This window comes from Megalobrama amblycephala, linkage group LG9, assembly GCF_018812025.1.
Source record: "Megalobrama amblycephala isolate DHTTF-2021 linkage group LG9, ASM1881202v1, whole genome shotgun sequence".
Lineage (NCBI taxonomy): Eukaryota > Metazoa > Chordata > Actinopteri > Cypriniformes > Xenocyprididae > Megalobrama > Megalobrama amblycephala.
The window spans coordinates 6,105,867-6,124,828 of NC_063052.1; the positions used below are offsets into that span (position 1 = coordinate 6,105,867).

Below are 18,962 nucleotides of genomic sequence, written 5' to 3' on the forward strand. Positions count from 1 at the left end.
AAGAGAAATGCATTCGGAGAGCCAGTCCATGCTTCCTCTCATTCATGGTTGTGTTAGATAGATTCACAGTGAATGTCTTTGATTAATGTCTCTGATTTGTCCCCGCGGTTCTCCGTGGCTCTGAGGCCCCGGGGATGTGATTCACAGTGTTGCCAGGGCTGATGGAGGACAATAAGTTTAGGTTTCAGGTCATCTGATACTGTTCCTAGTGCGCTCAGCAAGATCCAGCTGACAAGGCTTTTATACTGCAGTCTCTCTCTCTCTCAACTCTCACTACGCTCTTAGTTTACAGTTAGGAAGCAGTGGAGGTGTGTGTCTGAGTGTGTGTGTGTGTGTGGTGTGTGTGTATGTGTTAATGTGTATTTGAATGAGCCTCTGTGCTGGTTTTCTGTTGCTATGTGCTTGCTGTTTTACAAATTGTGTGTGTGTGTGCGTGTGCGTGTGCACACGTGTGTGTGTGTGTGTGTAGGTGTAGCATAGTGTTCTCGATAATGTAGGTCAGTAGATTGTTCGCTCCCTCCCTGCTCTGTGTGTGTGTGTGTGTGTGTGTGTGTGTGTGTGTGTGTGTGTGTGTGTGTGTGTGTGTGTGTGTGTGTGTTGGGTTTAATCCTGAGGGATAAGCAGGCAGGGCTGAGAGGACCCAACTGTGAAAGATTAGGACTTGGCTTTCCCCGGGATACCACAGCGACACACTGAGGCATGGTTGTGTGTGTGTGTGTGTGTGTGTGTGTGTGTGTGTGTGTGTGTGTGTGTGTGTGTACACAAAATACCAGCCATTGGCATCAGTGTCATTAATCCTAACTGGCTCCCTGCAGTATCAGACATTCATTAAAGAATTGTGTAAGCTGCAGTCAGTCGAGTTGAGAATATACTACGCCTTCTCTCTCTCGTACTATGGTTTTCTTTCTCTTCTGTTCTGCTTTTCTTTGTACTATAGTTACTGCATGCTTTCATAGTATGTACTAAATAGGGATGAGTCACGGTTGTCCATAGAGGTTGCTACCTATAATAATATCTGTCAGTTTGATGGACTGAGTTGTCTTTTTTTTTTTCCTCTAAAACTTTTCCAATCCATGGTGTTGGTGCTGGACAGAGATTGAACTATATATATTTTTTGTTTTTGTACTGTTGATTATTTTCTCATTCAGGATCAGAAATGAACCTTAAGCTGGGACTTGAACTTGGCAAATAACTTTTTTTTCAGATATATGTTATAATGTCATTAATTATACATGTAAATCAATTATTATATATACTGCATATACATATCTGTATACTACTATATAACAATATTATATGTTATATTAACATGTAATAATGTTAATGTTATATTGTGTTATTATATGTTATGTTATATGCAGTTGAAAGAAACAGTATGTGAACCACTTGCAGAATCTTTGAAAAATTGAATTTATTAAAATAACCCCGTTCAAAACTATTGATTCTTAATACTGTGGATGATCAACAACTGTTTTTTTTTTTTCTTGTTGACTATATATATATACATCTTTTATGTAAAATATCTCACTCAAGACAGTACTAAATAAAAAATAACATGCATTTTGTATGATCTCTCTTATTTAGTTAAAATTATTCACATTTTCACAGATTCTGCAAGGGGTTCCCAAACCCCTTCAATTAAATAGTCTTGCGGTTTCCTCATTTTTAGAATTAGGAATACTCCATATATTTTCACAATTGATATGAGATGATAAAAGCCACAGTTATTAATAAAAGATGCTAAAAAAATGTTTTATACACTATTTGATCTCATATTTTGTTGCATTTGTTTTGTTTTGTTTTATTTTTGTTTTGTTACAGTTTTTGAATGAGAAAATATAGACCTGAGTTTTTTTTTAGTTTTTTTTTTTAGGTACTGCTTCTCTTTTGTCCATAGTGACAAAACACAATATTACATGCAGTAAATAACTGTCTTCTTGATTGTTGTTGAAGTGCATTATCTAGGTAGCAACATCAGTACATTCAACATCACATGCAACATCAGTACATTCTTGGAAATGTACATTCTACATGTGCCATGATAGCATTGTCCTTTTAACCTGCATGTTCTTTGACCTATGATGTGCTAACAACAACCACACAAATGTACTGAGATGTTCAAACAAGTAAATATACAACAAGTACAGTTTAACCATAGGGAAATTTCTTGGTACCTATAGTAGTTAAACATGAAAAGAGCTGCCCAGCTCACAGTTCTCTGCTACTTTTTTCTCCACAGTTTTCATATCTTATTGATTGTACTTTTTTTGCATAATATGTGGCTGAGAAGTATGCATATTCAGATGCAAAAGAGTGTCTTTGGTTGTGCTTTGATTTATGGGAAGCATATATCATATGCTCTTACAAGCAGAGACTAAATCAAGATGTAGATCATCTTGAACAATGAATCGCTGATTACCATTTTAATCAGTTTTCAAATATAATCTCATTATAAAGGTTTTAGTTCAAGGACCTGGCAGAGACCCGTTTAAACCTCTAGAATTGCCTTTAAAGTTATAATACCATCTGGATAATATTGTCATCTACCATGCATGATTACTTAAATCATTAATTAAAATGATTATGATAATTGGGTTATTAACATGCTTGATTGCCCTTGTCTGATGCAAATTATGGTAAAGGAAAAAGACTTACAAGAGAGGTTGGGGGTGGTGCAAAGAGAGATGAAAAGATATATGAGCCAAAGGGAATAAATGAGAGTGTAACGGATGGGGGGTGAAAAGTAGAAAAAAAGAGGCAGGAAACACTGATTGAGAGAGTGCTGAGAATAAACACCCTGCTCAATGTCAATAGCGTCAATCAATAATTTTCAGCTGTTGTGTAACCTTTCTACACTACTTCGACGTAAGAGCAAACAGAGAGGACATGCTCCTGCTGTTTGTAATCAGCTGAGGGCTGATGTGTCTGCTTTAAGTGATGACATGACCTTTGTGAACCTAAACATAAACTATTTTAAAACAGAGTCTGATTATATGAAGGTTGACAGGCATGCTTTAGTCATAGTGATGCTATCAGATGTAATACCATAGTAATTGATATATATTATGGTTCTACCATATTCATATACTCTATGGCATTTATCTGTTTTTTCATGGTACATACTTCAAAGAATGCCATAGTATTACTATGTCCAAACACGCATTGTATTAGCATTGTGCAGTGGCACAGTGCATCATGTAGTAATACCATGGTACTTGCATAGTACTACCATCTGATAACTGTTACTCCACAATACATCCAAAAATACTATACTGGTACCATGGTACATGTCCAAAAGGTATGGTAGTACTGTTGGTAGTACTGTGGTATTTCATGGTATTTACAGTATTAGGGCTCATTCACACTGTGCATCTAAAATGTGAGAAGCAGCACTCAGGAATGGTTTAAAAAAAAAAAAAAAAAAAAAAGTGCAATGCAGAACGCGAGAGTCTTGAGACGCACTTTTGAGATGTGATGCAATAACGGAAATAGCCAGATAGATACTGTTTTTGACGTGGAAAAAAAGAAAGTAATCACACTGGCTATCCAGACACAGCCACTATGAGCACCTCCTCCTCCATGTAGACTTCAAATAAAACAGTTGCCCTGCCAACTTGCTACTGTAAACAGAAGCTCACAATGCTTGCCCCGTCCTTGGGGTCATCTGATTGGTCCACTGTTATGGAACTGACATTGATGTGCGGCGCTGCGTGTAAAAGTTGAAATTCTTTTAACCTGACATGCCGTCTTAAAAATGCGGTGACCATGAGACGCAAGCGCAACGGTCATACACGTCCATCTAGCATGTGTTTACATAGAAAAACAATGGAAAAGTAGAGCATTGGAATGGAAATACGTGTTCTGTGTGAACGACCCCTTACTGTGGTGCCATGTCTAGTAAACCATGGAGAATTTTCTCCAAAAAACACAATGCTAGCATTGTACATATCCAAAAACATCATGGTAATACTATGGTACATTTACACAAAAATTAACTAAGTGTATACACACAAAAAAGTAAGCAGCTATACAGACCAGCTTAAAGGGTAGGTTTCCCTTATAGCAGAATCCGCCTTCTCTTTTATAGCACCGTGCACTGCGACACTTGTTAAATCATCAGGGCCTGTTTATCATGCAAAACCACCCTCCCACCAGTTCTGGACAACAGACGCAGCTGAATGGATCCAATCAATAGAGCTCAGGGAGAAATGTCAAACAAGCCATAACACTGCACAACATCACTGTTTTGTCACGTGTATCCCCATACACTCTGGAGTGGGAGGGAGAAGAAAAAGGGGCTGACTTCCTACTTTGATGGAGAGCTCTTAAAGTTAACATCAAATCCAAATAGACAGTTTTTACATTCCTAATACACTTATTCATTCATTCATTCATTAGGCATGTTATTCCTAAGAAAAACATCTTGCATCAATATGTGACTTGCTTCGTCTTTGACATATTTCCTTTCATTTGATGTCACCTAAGCCATGTGGATTGTCGGTTAATGTAGTCCTCTAATACTGACAGCCAGTCACTCGTCAATTCAAATCTAGAGCCATTATTCCATATAAACACCCACTTTTCACAATTCAGTCAATTCATGATGGTTAAAATAGTCCCTGCCTACACTTTTTTTTTGTCTTTGAATATCTTTTTTTGGAAAAATGACTCATTACAGAAGTAAAATGGGTTACTTTAAGATGTTTATATCACAATTTCAGAGTATAGTATACTCTGTATATAGAGTATAGAGTATAGTCCAGTCTAATTTGTGATTGTGTGTTGCACGATGGTGAATGTGTTACTTGCTTCAAATAGGCCCTGAGTGCAGAGAGCCAGTTCATTATTAATGATGCTCACACTGTGTGTTCCATCTTGCCCTACAGGGGGTCCACTTACATACTCCAAACACACACGCTATGAGTGTTATCCACAAGATACTGATGCCCACTTGCATGTATAGTGATACCTTAAAAAAAGCTGTTGAATGCACTGAACTAGCTTTTTACTTTAAGCTGTCTTGATAGAGTTTATAGGCCTGTCTTAAAACAGAAATAACCTTAATGATGTGTGTGCTTATTTTTCAGGTTCTTCTTGCAGTCCTGGAGACTCGCTCTCAGAGGGAAATGATTCCACATGAATTGCATGGACCGCTCTCCCACAGCAGGTGTGACTTCCATTGCTTAAGACTGAAATCTGTGTCCATCCAACCTTAGGCACAGGACATATCCCCTATCACCACCACTCTCCTCTCTACCCCATCCCCATCCTCGCTCCGAGCCAATCAGTGGGAGGGCACACTCTGTTAGCAAGACAAACTGAGACCAAGAGGGAGAGGAAAAGAACCCAAAAAGCCAGGGGGAAGAAACATCCAGAAAGTGTGGTACAAGAATCTCAGACACCATGAAGTCAAACCAGGAGCGGAGCAATGAATGCCTGCCCCCCAAAAAGCGTGAAATCCCAGCAAGCACTCTGCCCTCAGAGGATAGGCCCATGGTGATGGCGCCTGCAAGTGAGAGCCAGCGTGGGGGGAACCTGGCCTGGCTTGCCAGTCTGGCAAGCGGGCATGACAGAGGGCGGCTGCACATCAGCACCTCCGCAGAATCCGATGGGCCTCAATACAAACCGTTGTCGGCCACGGCTGAGAGCGCACCTTCCTCATCCACTCACTCAACCAGAGCTCCACCTGCAGTGACCACAATACCTGCAGTGTACACGTCACCCCACGGCACCATCCAATACACACCCCTGCCTCCCAATCTACATTTCATCAGCTCTCCGTACTCTGCACCATATGCTGGCTACATCTCCCCCCTAGTTTCCCATTCGGCTGCCACCACTACCACACAACGTGATGTTTATGCCAGCACCTCCATTTCTCCAGCATCCAAAATTGACCAGCACCACCATTTGGGCCGTTCAGGCCTGGTCACAACTGACAACACCTCTTCAGCCCACTCCACCCAATATGTCCAAATTGCTGGTTCTCCTCTAAGCGTATCCCCTAGGACTGCACAATCACCCCATGCTCACTTGCCTCTACACCTACACCCTCACCACACGCTCCCCCTCAGTGGCCCCTCACAGGTCTTAGTTCAGTACGGAGATGGACTTTTACCCAAGAGGGAGGAGACGAGGCCCAGGGAGGTGCTGAATGGAGAGCTGGAAAAGAACAGACGCTTTGGTCCATCTCCCGAGTCCAGTGCAGGGAAGCAGGGCAGCACTGCCAAAGGAGGTTCCTCCTCCCATCAGCACCAGATTCACCAGCAGCAGAGCCCACATCACTATGAGGCTCGGCATGTGGTGCTACCTGCTGAATATGCGCAGGACAGTGCAGCCTTGCGGACCTCGTTGGTGCTGGTTCCAAACAGTCATAGCTCCAGTGTTGCTGATCCCGGAGGTACACCGGACAAGCTGCCTCCCCCAACATCCCACACTGAAAAAGGCGGGATTTGTGCAGGCAAACCTGTGTCCCGCAGTTCCTCCTCCTCTGCCTCCCTTCCATTTCCTCCTCCCCCTCCACCTGTGGACAATCTGAAGGGAGCAGTTACCACACTGTCTCCCCATGCTGTTATCCAGACCACGCATAACACCACAGAGTCACTCTCCCTGGGCCTCCCCTCCACCAATTTCTACCCCACCCAGCAGCCCATCATTGGTTACATTGCCGGCACAGGGCACCAGCAACCTCTCAGCTACCACACCAGCCTACCCCAGCACCTGGTCATCCCTGGAACTCAGCCGGTCATCATCCCAGTAAGTGGAACGGAAGCTACTGCTACATCGACCACAACGCCCTTGTCTGCGGCACTGCCCCATGCCTTTGTCACCTCAACGGCCCCCAAAATGGAGAATTTTGAACCTCCGGCCCCATACCCCCACCCTGCCGCAGCTGTGGTTCAAGCCCAGTTGCATCTGCCCGTGGTTCCGGCCCCTGCCAGCCTGCTGACGACTCCACCACCACCCTCAGCCCCTTCACTGCCCCCTTACTTCACAAAGGGCTCCATCATCCAGTTGGCAGATGGGGAACTGAAACGGGTGGAGGACCTGAAGACGGAGGATTTCATTCAGAGTGCTGAGATCAGCAATGAGCTGAAGATTGACTCCAGCACTGTAGAGCGCATCGACAGCAGTCATACACCTAACTTCGCAATTATACAGTTTGCTGTAGGAGAGCATCGCTCACAGGTGGGATAATATATTTTTGCTTTACAGTTGTTGTAGAAATGTATAATGACAAATGTGAGCAATTATTTCCCATATACACAAGGATAAGGGTGGGCGATATATCCATAGAAATAACAGTAGAAATTTGTCAAATGGTATGACTTTTTATAGCATCATTGTACAGAACTTCTGGCACATGGTAGTAAAAGAATTTATTAGAAAAAAATAATGTTATGCAGTTGACCCTTGGCTAAGCTCCCATGTAACTATATTGTTATCAAAAAAATGTTTTCTAGAATATATATTTTTTGTTTATATTGCCCCCCCTATAAACACAGTACAGGTTTGTTTTTTGTTTTTTGTTTTTTGTTTTTTTGCTACATAACTATTGCAAAGACTTGTCAAATGCTGTATGTATGTTTATAGTGTATATTTTTATAGAGTGTTTATTATTAGGTACATACAGTGCATTTTTTTAATGTTATCATTCATATTAGAATCACATTTATTTGAGTCCTGTTGTCTTTAAGAGGTGGAATTACAGTGGAAATATATGCCAATATATTTGCCCCTTAAGACATGTTTATAATATGCAGATGGTATCCAAAGATGGCTAATTTAATTTCATTTTTAAGTGCTCATTGGCAAAAATCTTTACACCTTTTACTAATGCCCAGGCATCTTCTTTACTTTGTTACATCTTTCATGAATTTTTATCATCTCAGTTTGAATAACCATATGATAGTCATTAAGTTTATTTTTTTATATGCTTTGAGGCTGTGAACGTCCTCCTATATGAACTCCACCTGCACTCAATCAGTGTAACTAGATGTGGGGTAAATTGGCAGCTGAAATCATCTCCCTGTTCCATAATCCCTCCCCTGGCTGTCCCCATGGCATCTTTGTTTAGTTTGTGTGGGATTCACTGGCAGAATTGAGTCATTCCTTATTTCTGCTTCCTTCTGTTGTACTGTGAGTAGGCTGTATGAAAAATCTGCTTCATTTGTCTGGGAGTTGAGATGGGGCCACCCACTCAAAAGCAGTTCTAAAGTCTGTCAGTTTGAGAGGCGCTGATTAACAGATGCTATTTAGCAAAGGCCTTCATTCATATCATCAGGCATTTGTGCATGACTTCTACTGTATGAATTCCATGTCCTCTCTTTTTGCCTCCCTTTTTCTCTTGCAGGTCAGCGTGGAGGTTCTAGTAGAGTATCCTTTCTTTGTGTTCGGCCAGGGCTGGTCATCCTGTTGTCCGGAACGGACTAGCCAGCTGCTCGAGTTGCCATGCACCAAGCTTTCAGTGGGTGACGTCTGCATCTCCCTCACTCTGAAAAACCTGAGGAACGGCTCTATTAAGAAGAGCCAGGGGCAAGTCTTGGATGCGCCGACCCTCGGTCCACCCCTTAAATCACCCAAAACACTCTCAAGCGGCACGCGTGGAGGTGTTCGGCACACAGAACAGGAAAATGGACTTGGGCAGTGTGTAGATCAGGGAGGTGGAGGCGGTCAAGGCAATAGAGAGAATGGAGAACTGAGGTTTGGCGAAAGAGACATCTGCAAAGCACCACCGCTCACTGAATCAGAGTCCAGCGGTAAACCCACAGGCCGTAAAAGGAGGTGGTCGGCCCCTGAGGGCCGCAAAGTAGAAAATCCTGAAGGAGAGCCCCCTTTAACGTTCCCCAAGCCTTCCTTCATTCCTCAGGAGGTTAAAATCAGTATCGAAGGCAGATCAAATATTGGCAAGTGAATGCGCATTGGACTGTCAGATTTTAAAAGCAAAATTTGCCCTCAGAATGTTTTTTTTTTTTTTTTTTTTTTTTTTTTTTTTTGAGTTCTGATTTGATTTTCTATCCAGATTACTTTACTTAAAGGCTAAATTAACTCAGTATGTACATAATCACTTCTAACATTGTAATAGATGCATTCAATATTACACCGACAATTGGTGCAATTAATTTGATTGGTAAATTCAGGGCAGATGTAGTACAAGGTGAGAAGGTTATGAGACACCTGAGCACTGCATGGTATCCTGAAGGCTTTAGTATATACAATCAGTCACAGCTAACAAAGCTAAGCCTCTCTAGTCTCTTACCTATGATATCCTCTATTTTTTTTTTTTTTTTGGCCCACACAAACTTGGTTCAACTACACCTAGTGGCAATTAAAACATTCGCCTGCTGAGTGAACCTAAAAATGTTAGCAAGGGAAGATGAACAACTGGTGTGAATAACATTGCTAATGGTGGCAGAACGGAAATCACTCCTCCACTGGTTGCAGGAGTTTACATGATGTCAGCCATCTTGTTTAACTGTGACTAAAAGAGACTATCCAAATCAATCCTAACAATATAGAGCAGCATCGTCAGCGCAGTTAGACTAGCATAGATTATATTAACATTTATTGAAATGCAAGAAGAAGTTTCCAAATACTATGGTACAGGCCAAGAGAGATGATGTCATTGAGCGGGGACAGTTGCTCCATAGAAAGACGAAACTATCATTTTAAACAGGGAAGATGGACAAGTCTATTTTTATATATCCAACTGTCTAACCTTTTATTTAACTATTTTTGTAGTTTTGCATGTTTTAATTTTCTGTCTCACTTTTCAAACCCTCCTATCATACCTGATGGGTAGATTTTTTTTTTTTTTTTTTTTTGTGATGAATGTGTAAACCTTGCAATCAGGGGTTATTTTTTTTACTTAGACACAGGATGGGTTCTTGTCTATATATATATATATATATATATATATATATATATATATATATATATATATATATATATAGATGCATGTATGTATCTTGATGCATACAAACACAATGGAGAGTAGTCCCTTGTTTTTCGTGCAGTCTCGCCTGTTTTTTTGTTCAAACAAACGAAAGTTGATTATTTCGAAAGAAAGAGAGCGAAAGTTGTCTGAGGAGGATAAGATGAGTGTCCTGAAGCACTTAGTTAACACACCTGTCATGCTCACTAGCTGATAGTCAACTGAGTCAAATGATGATTATTATTATATTAATTATTACTATTATTATTATTATTATTATTATTATTGCTACTTCTATTTTCTGTTGATCTATAAACATGAACACAGTGCTGTGTGCTGTATCGTGAATTGGATGTTGTGTGGCACTCTGTGGGAAGGTGATAGCTCACAAGGGTCGCTATGAAAGGATGAATGTAACAGTTGATGAAAGAGCAAACAATGAGATTTTGTCCCCAAGAGGACTGCTTTAAAGGAAGCACTTTTTTTTCATTGCGTTTGATTGGCTTAGCCATCTCAAGTGATCTGACAGCTTGAGTAAAGACGGGCGCAAGAGGCCGTGGCCCGTTAAACAACTGCCATTTAAGTCATTTAAAGCAAAAAGAGTCATATGAAAGTGTGAATGCAGATGGAAATGAATACAGAGACTGTTTATATATTTACAAGAGATGTGAGAGATGAAAGTGAGAAACTCTGGCTACAGACATTTTTGGAGGATCGAAGGGTGTCATATACCTGTTTGTTAGCAATTTATGTGGTCGTGCACGCATGTGAGTTCGTGTGCATCTGCGCACGGGCTTATACGCGCATAAATACGTACACGGTTATGGTAATTTTCAATCATGTTGAAATATGTCATGTATTTTTTTGTACATTAACATGTATAGAACTGCATATGCTATATCTATCTTACTGTATGAGAGCGCAAGACTACATGAGCACGTTTTTAGTCCCGTCCCCCAAGACACTGACTCATCGAACGTATGTGAAAACAGTCATGTAGTAATTTCAGTGATCTGTAGAATATTTGTGTGAGTGTTGCGTGAGTGTTTGTGTGTGCGTGCGTGTGTGTGTGTGTGTGTGTGTGTGTACATACCACACATATTATAAATAGATATTTAAGTTCTACTTAAGAGAATATTGCAATTTGCACATCTGGAGAGATAGTAACATGATTTATTTTGTTTTCTGCCAGCACAGGACAGGGCCGAAAACTCAATTTTTACTGAAATGTAGCAGTTTCTTGACATGTTTGCTTGGTTCGCAGGTCTGTTGGGTTCATTTTCATTAGGAAAACAAGAAAGAACCTTTTCAGGGGGGTTCGAATCACACACATACACATGAAGCAGGATTGTATACGGTGCTGTGTCGAGGCTTTCGCTTCGTAGGGGTGGATGAAGTCATAGCCTGTAGCCTGCATACTTGTCGAGTCATTCGAGCGGCCACACTCAAGTTAGCTTGGTGAAGGTAGGTGAAGATCTGGCAGGAAGATGGGTAGTAGTAGAAAATAAAAGATGCATGGATGGATGGATGGATGGATGGATTTAATGAGTGGTGGAGGGTGGGTGAGTGCACCCCATATACAATTTGAAAATGCTTTATTTTTTTATAATAAAACAGGGTTTCTCAGATCAACACCACAATCGTGCATTTTTTCTTTTTTTCCATTTGACATGGCGTCTTTGTCCCCTTGTAATGTGCGTGTTTTAGTTTTACTTAGATTGTATGTGTGGATGTATCTGCTTCAACCAATCAAACTTGATATTTTCATTGTGTTTATTTTTTGGGCCAAAAGGTAGAAACAAGATGTGATATTGTTTGTCCAATGAACCACCCCAAGAACATGACTGTCAATGGCGAATCGGTCTTGCATTCGTTTTGTTTTTCTTATCTTTCACTGTTGTCCTTCTCTTGATCAGTGTTTCATTGCTTCGATCATTTTACAGTCTGCCTCCTTCTGGTTGCACAGTGCGGTTCCACGTACACGAGAAGCATTCCGAACAACGGCACGTAGCAATAACCCTTAGTCTCTAGTGCTGAACCAAAAAAACAAACAAACAGAGAACCGGACATCAATGCCAGATCTTCTGTTCGACCTCAGCAAGCTGTTTTTTATCCTCTTTAGGTTGATTTGCGGTTTGCACATCCAGCCCTCAGTAACTTCAGGGAGAAATGTAAATTAATATGCAGTGACAGAGTCTGTCCCCTCTTAGCCGTCTTAACCCATAATCAATAGTGACCTCCAGATGCTCTTCAGGTGCCCATACAGAACCAGTACGCCTCTCTCAGAGTATGTTTACCCAACCGCAACCGTTAGCTACCTTCTGTTGCCTGGCATGTACGTGCGACCTCTTTCTCACCCGGCACACGCTTTTCTCTTTTATCTGTCTTTCTCTCTCTCAATCATAGCCATAGAACCCTGACAGTATTTGTGATGGAGTTTCATATTGCCTAGCCTGTCGAAATTAGTTTTTTTTTGTGGGGTCAAATATGACAGTAATTCACTTGTAACGGTAATACTCACCTAGCATACAAGTCAATGTGAATTGACATTTCAACCCATTTTGCTTCCATAATGTGACGTATTCCAGAGTTAAACAGAATATTCAATCAAGAAAAGTGGGCTTTTCATATCAGAATGAATACGAGTTTGCTAAAACAATACCTAAATAGCTAGTTGGTTAAGATTATCCAAAAGCCTATGTAACGGACGTAGGCCGCTAAGAGCTGTGCGTGTAAACCTCACTCCCCTGATCTCAAGAGGTGCTCTAGCAAATGACGCTAGAGACTGTGGTCTTTAGCCTCCTTGTTAGAGCGCCCGACTCTCTAACAACCTGCGGACCAGGGTTCGAGTCCTTAGAGCGGGTGGTTCGAACAGGAGGGGTTACATTGGTGCCGTGACCCGGACGGGAGTGAGGTTTAGGGGGATGAGTGTAACGGATGTAGGCCGGTAAGAGCTGTGCGTGTAAACCTCTCTCCCCTGATCTCAAGAGGCGCTCTAGCAAATGACGCTAAAGACGGCGGTCTTTAGCCTCCTTGTTAGAGCGCCCGATTCCCATGCCTTAGTCCTTAGAGCGGGTGGTTCGAACAGGAGGGGTTACACCTGCCTGGCCTTAGTGATATCATTGGAAAAGTTAAGTTGTTTTACGTTTTTTCCTATTTTTCTTTTCTTTGAAGTACCTTGCACCGATGATTCGCTCACAATAAGACCTGGAATGAGCATTGAGGAAGTAAATAGGTTTGATTTTGATTCATGTTGACTTTAAGTGTCACTTGTTATCGACCAGGAGACGAGCAAGCGTGTATGTTCAGTTTCAGGTATGTTATTTGTTTGCATTTGGAATTGTTACTTGAAGACGTTTTGACCTTAATTTGATGTCACTGTTTGTTTATCTGATATTGAGGAACAAGTCCAACTGCAAACGAATTAAATACGCTTGACGTGCGATGACCTGAATGAATGAAACATCACAGATGTTCTGTGCCATCGCTTTTGATGGTCATCACAAACAAAGAGAATAAAAGATGCACATGGTACAGCTGGCGGTTTATTGTGCTGATAACGATAGTCTCTTATGACCTCCAGTGCTGAGATACAAGAGAAATAAGAGAACATTAAAAGTGTTGGCTGCTGTTTTTTTAGAGTCAATGTCACATGAAACTCAAACCCCACTGGTGATGTTCTAAACTCTTCTTCTGTTTAAGCTTGACATGTTTCCCGCCTAACAGTTTGTGCCATCTGCATGTAGCACTGTTTCTGTGGTTTCCATTCATATACCTTCTCCCACAAATTGTATTCTTTGTAGCCTGTGGGTTTTATGATTTTATTTCGCTGTTTGTGAGTAAACATGGCAAATATTATGCTTCACTTTGTTGAAATGTTGCACATTTCTGCACCCCCCTACCCTCAGTGTGTTTCATTTTCTTTGGCAGAGGGGAGAGTTAGCTGTTTCTGACATTATGACAACATCATTTGCTTTTCTGATAAAGGTCAAAATCTTTCCTTGGGCTTACTCAGGGATGAGAAATAGGTGTGAATGTGTGTGTCGAGGAGGTTGTGTGACCTTTGAAAGGTTTGTGTACATGTAAAAAGGTATATATATATATACATATATTCTTGTGTGTGTTAAACTGCTGTAACCAGAAGCAGTCATTTCATTGGCCCTGTGCTTTGGTTTCCCACAATGTCTCTACACCATATGAGGCCTTCCTAACACACTCTGTCCGTCTCCGTGTAAGCGTCTGTATCAGTCTGTTTGTCCGCATCACAAGCTGTCTGTCCGTCTGCCTGTTGTCCCTCTGACGTCACAAGCCCAGATCCTCACACATGCAAGATACTGAAAAAAAAAAAGACTGAGAAATGATTCATCGACCTCATCAAAGTGGGGACCACTTTTATAGAAACAAACGAAAACGAAATGCACATTTTTTTGTCATTTATAAAATAGATAGACTTGATAATACTGTTTCAGCACTTTCTAATCCCGAGGAAAATAGGGTGAGAGTATGGTGTCATCGCAGTTTCTCCCCTCCAATACGAATTCCCTCCGTCTCGGCCCGTTCCTGGGTCCAACGGGTTGAGACGACGAGGACAGAGAGTTGAAATAAAGTTTGAACGGTCCTCTGCGAACCTGAGATGACTTTACTTTTTGTTGTACTGATGTGTGCTCGAACACCGTCGTTCTGTTTTGTTTTATTTTTATGTTGGTTCTATATTTGACCTTGCTTCATGTACTTTGGACTTTGTACTTTTGCTTCGGTCTCCTCTGTAGCACTCTTTTATCATGGTAGGAGACGAGAGAAAGTGTTTTAATGAATGTTTTTAAGAGAGGCTCTGTGACAGCTCTCTCTCTCTCTCTCTCTCTCTCTCTCTCTCTCTCATAAGAGGAGCACCGCTGACAATTTCCTTGTTTTTACTTTCATTTTTCTGGCACAAATGACATAAAAAAAAAAAAAAAAGACGAATGTTGGATTGCGAGTTTCAGCAGTTTGAAAAATAAATCAAAAGTTTTTCTTTTCTTTTATTGTGGCTCTCATTGAAGAAAAAAAAAACAAAACTTTATTTTGAGTTTGCTTTTCTTTGAAATTAGTTGTAAAATCAGTCAGGATTTCTCTGTTCAACTTGACTGTTGTTTGACATCTTGTCAATTGTCCAAACAGCTGGATTAATAACCTCAGGCTGAGAATCTTCTACAGGCCCACATTACGGTTTTGTTTCACCCTAACTTGATGTATGGGCTGCTTGATATGGGTATTGTAACTAGTCTTATTGTTAATGCTATAATTGATATATGATCATTCAGCTATATCAGTGCTGGATAGTGAAAGCAGCGCACCGGCCCTCGTCTCTCACGTGGTTTTGGTGAGCCGGTAAACTGACAAACGCTTCCTCAGAGAGAGGTACATCCTGTGTTCTGTCACCCTCATCTGGCCAGGCCTGTCCAGAGCACAGGAATGAGACTCGCACAACCCTTGAATCCTGAGGAGTATTTGTCACTGTTGGGTCGAACTGGACGCTCGACCACGGTTAACCGCTGAGAACTAAACGCCAGGGACGTATTGACCATCACAGGCCGGAACCGACTCGTGTACAGATGCTGTTTTCACATACCCGACGTCACCTTCACACATAGCAATCGACAGCCTCGTAACGTGTGTATTTATCCTTCAGAATTTGTACAACTACACTCTCAAGATAACATATCTTCAAGAAAAAAAGGTCATTTTGTAATTCTGGATTTCTTGCCAATGAATGCTTAATAAGATGTCTTCTGTAAAATTGTACTCTGTAAAATCTTTTTAGGCCTAATTTTAACATTTCCAGGTATGTTTTGTGTAGATTCTGAATGAATGGTGAAGGTAGTTTCGCCCCATGATTTTAAAGCTGAGGCCAGATAGACTATTAGCCGGATGTGAAATAACACTATGTCCACCTTGTAAGGTGAACGGCGTCCGGTTATCATCAAATGTGCACGCATGTCCAGCCACCTCTATTTTTTTTTTTTTTTTTTTTTTTTTTCCCTGTTTGTTTTCCCTTTTGAGGTTGAAATGTTAAAGATGTGTTTTGTGATACACAGGAAGCCATTGGTCATTCCTCAGGAAGGAGTGGGTTCAGATATAGCAGTAATACCCCAGGCTTGCTGGACTAGAGGTGTTGCAGGTCTTGTCATAAAGAGATTTGAAGTCTTCCATTGGAAGGGAAATGGAAGCTGTTTCTAGTTTCTTTTTTCACTTGCCATTGGGCAGAAAGATCCACGATCATAAAACCTCCTGATTGGACCTTTACCTGCTGTTCAAAAAACATTGACTCAGTGGAGGTAGGTTGCCATATTGTCAGTGTTTTGTTTTCTCCATAGTTTCAGTGCTGTGGATTTACTGGACCTATATAGTATGTTAGACATCATGTAGAAATGTTGAGCCAGACTGTTAAAGAAAAAAATGAATGTCACATCCAATCCTGAGGTTCTATTTTCTTGGAATTGTATTTGAGGATTCTGGCCAGTAGCAAGCGATGGCTGTTGGAAAAGGAAGTTGTGTTTTGCACCTTACTTAGTAAAGGAAAATAGATATTAAATAAAAAAATAAATAAATAAATAAATAAATAAAGCATAGGACATAATTGTGAAAGGCAATTTATTTGTTCTTTTGGTTCATTTTATTTCCATATGCGTGCATACTCTGTAAGTTGTGTAAAATATTGTACTTGCACTAGCTTTTTTAAGAAAGAAAACTAATATAAAAAAAATTGAATTGAAATTCTATTTTCTAATTGTGGTGTGTCTATTTGTAGGATACACTCACGTTGTTTCTTGGATTTTTTGGTCCCTTTCTTTGATGGTGCTTGCCGGTTTTCTAGTTAGAACTTATTTCATTATTCTGAACAACAAAACAATATTTGATTCAGGTTGTGAACAAATTTGTTTAAAAAAGAAATTGTCTGTATACCAGTACAAGTTTATTGTTGCAGTATACACGTACTAATAAAAATTACAGTGCCAATTGCAAACTGCACCCTTTTTGGAGTTTGTGATTTGTGAGAACGGGATTTCAGAGGTGCTTTTGTCAGATAACTCTCAAACAATTGTACATTTAGGTGTTCCACAGGTTTCTTTGACTCCAGCGCACCTAGTCAATGGAGTGTGGGTGTTGGCGGAGGAGGCGGCCCTGAGTATTCGCTTCTGTTCCAAGCTGGATCATTCAATTGAAAAAAGTGTAGATGGAAGACATTGAGATCTTATCAGACACGACAAACCCACACTTGACTGTGTGGGAAACAGCAATGACTGGCACAATGAGCTTAGACTGATTCAGCTCTGTCTGCTTGTCTGTTTTTGTGTCTCCATATAGTTTAAGCCACAGTACAGTATAGTCTGAAAAGAAGGTAAGTTGATTATAAAAGTCTGAATATACACATTTTTTGAAAGAATCATGAGTTATCATCTGTGTGTGATGAATACTCCCCCAGGCACTGAACTTTGTAAGAAATGTTTATCAAAAATCTTTACACGTCTTTCTGGAATACTCGATTCTGATCAGCAGTCAGATATTTCCGTGGCAAAGCTGAATATTATCAACTGAAACCAGTGTCGTGAAAAATCGCGTCTTTACCCGGGTTCACGCCATGTTGTAATTATCGTAATTTTGAGATGACAAAACATTAAGTTCTACTCTGAGCTGGGAATTATGCTTTTCTATTGCAACACTATCAATGCCTAAAAGAATCTGCAGCAGTCAGGTGGTACTAGTAGGAGCTCTTAAAAAAAATTCAAAAAGGACGTGAATGCTGAAGTTGAAATCTCGTAATTACGACATGGTGTGAATATACCCTTTGAGCCAATGGGATTTGCTTGGGGTCCTGATAGAGCGCAACAGTCGGGTTTCAGAAGTACAAATCATTCATTTTCTCCATAGGAGATTTTTAACAATTTATAAACCATTTAAGACGGCTTCTGTGAGCTACGAAGTTGTTAATTGATGCTTTTGTTGAAGCCATTAGCCAGCTTTATTTCAAATTATTTTTTAAAGTAGGTATTACATTTGAACTTAAAGGTGCCCTAGATTCAAAAATTGAATTTACCTCGGCATAGTTGAATAACAAGAGTTCAGTACATGGAAAAGACATACAGTGAGCCTCAAACACCATTGTTTCCTCCTTCTTATGTAAATCTCATTTGTTTAAAAGACCTCCGAAGAACAGGCGAATCTCAACATAACACCGACTGTTACGTAACAGTCGGGATCATTAATATGTAAGCCCCCAAATTTGCATATGCCAGCTCATGTTCAAGGCATTACACAAGGGCAGCCAGTATTAACGTCTGGATCTGTGCACAGCTGAATCATCAGACTAGGTAAGCAAGCAAGGACAATAGTGAAAAATGGCAGATGGAGCAATAATAACTGACATGATCCATCATATCATGATATTTTTTGTGATATTTGTAAATTGTCTTTCTAAATGTTTCGTTAGCATCTTGCTAATGTACTGTTAAATGTGGTTAAAGTTACCATCGTTTCTTACTGTATTCACGGAGACAAGACTGTAGTTATTTTCATTTTTTAAACACTTGCAGTCTGTATAATTCATAAACACAACTTCATTCTTTATAAATCTCTCCAACAGTGTGTAATGTTAGCTTTAGCCACGGAGCACCATCAAACTCATTCAGAATCAAATGTAAACATCCAAATAAATACCATACTTACGCGATTAGACATGTTGCATGACGAACACTTTGTAAAGATCCATTTTGAGGGTTATATTAGCTGTGTGAACTTTGTTTTTTGTTGGTTAAGGCAAGCGCAAGCTCTTGGGGCGTGAAGCACGAGAATTAAAGGGGCCGCAGCCTGAATTGCCGCATTTATAATGATGCCCCAAAATAGGCAGTTAAAAAACTTAAAAGAAAAAAAAAAAAAAAAACTATGGGGTATTTTGAGCTGAAACTTCACAGACACATTCAGGGGACACCTTAGACTTATATTACATCTTTTAAAAACATGTTCTTCGGCACCTTTAAGTTTACTTCACGAC

At 40.4% G+C, this 18,962-nt stretch overlaps 1 protein-coding gene across 5 annotated transcripts in view; it reads left to right on the forward strand.

Moving 5' to 3' along the window:
- Window positions 1-16,942, forward strand: part of atxn1a (ataxin 1a) — a 143,437-nt gene extending 126,495 nt beyond the window's left edge. For all 5 annotated transcript variants that reach the window (XM_048201347.1, XM_048201346.1, XM_048201345.1 and 2 more), the window contains 2 exons: window positions 5,088-7,188; window positions 8,354-16,942. In XM_048201347.1, coding sequence (XP_048057304.1) covers window positions 5,404-7,188; window positions 8,354-8,914 — 2,346 coding nt within the window. In that variant the 5' untranslated portion in view covers window positions 5,088-5,403 and the 3' untranslated portion in view covers window positions 8,915-16,942. The remainder of the gene's footprint in view (window positions 1-5,087; window positions 7,189-8,353) is intronic.
- Window positions 16,943-18,962: the final 2,020 nt, after the last annotated feature.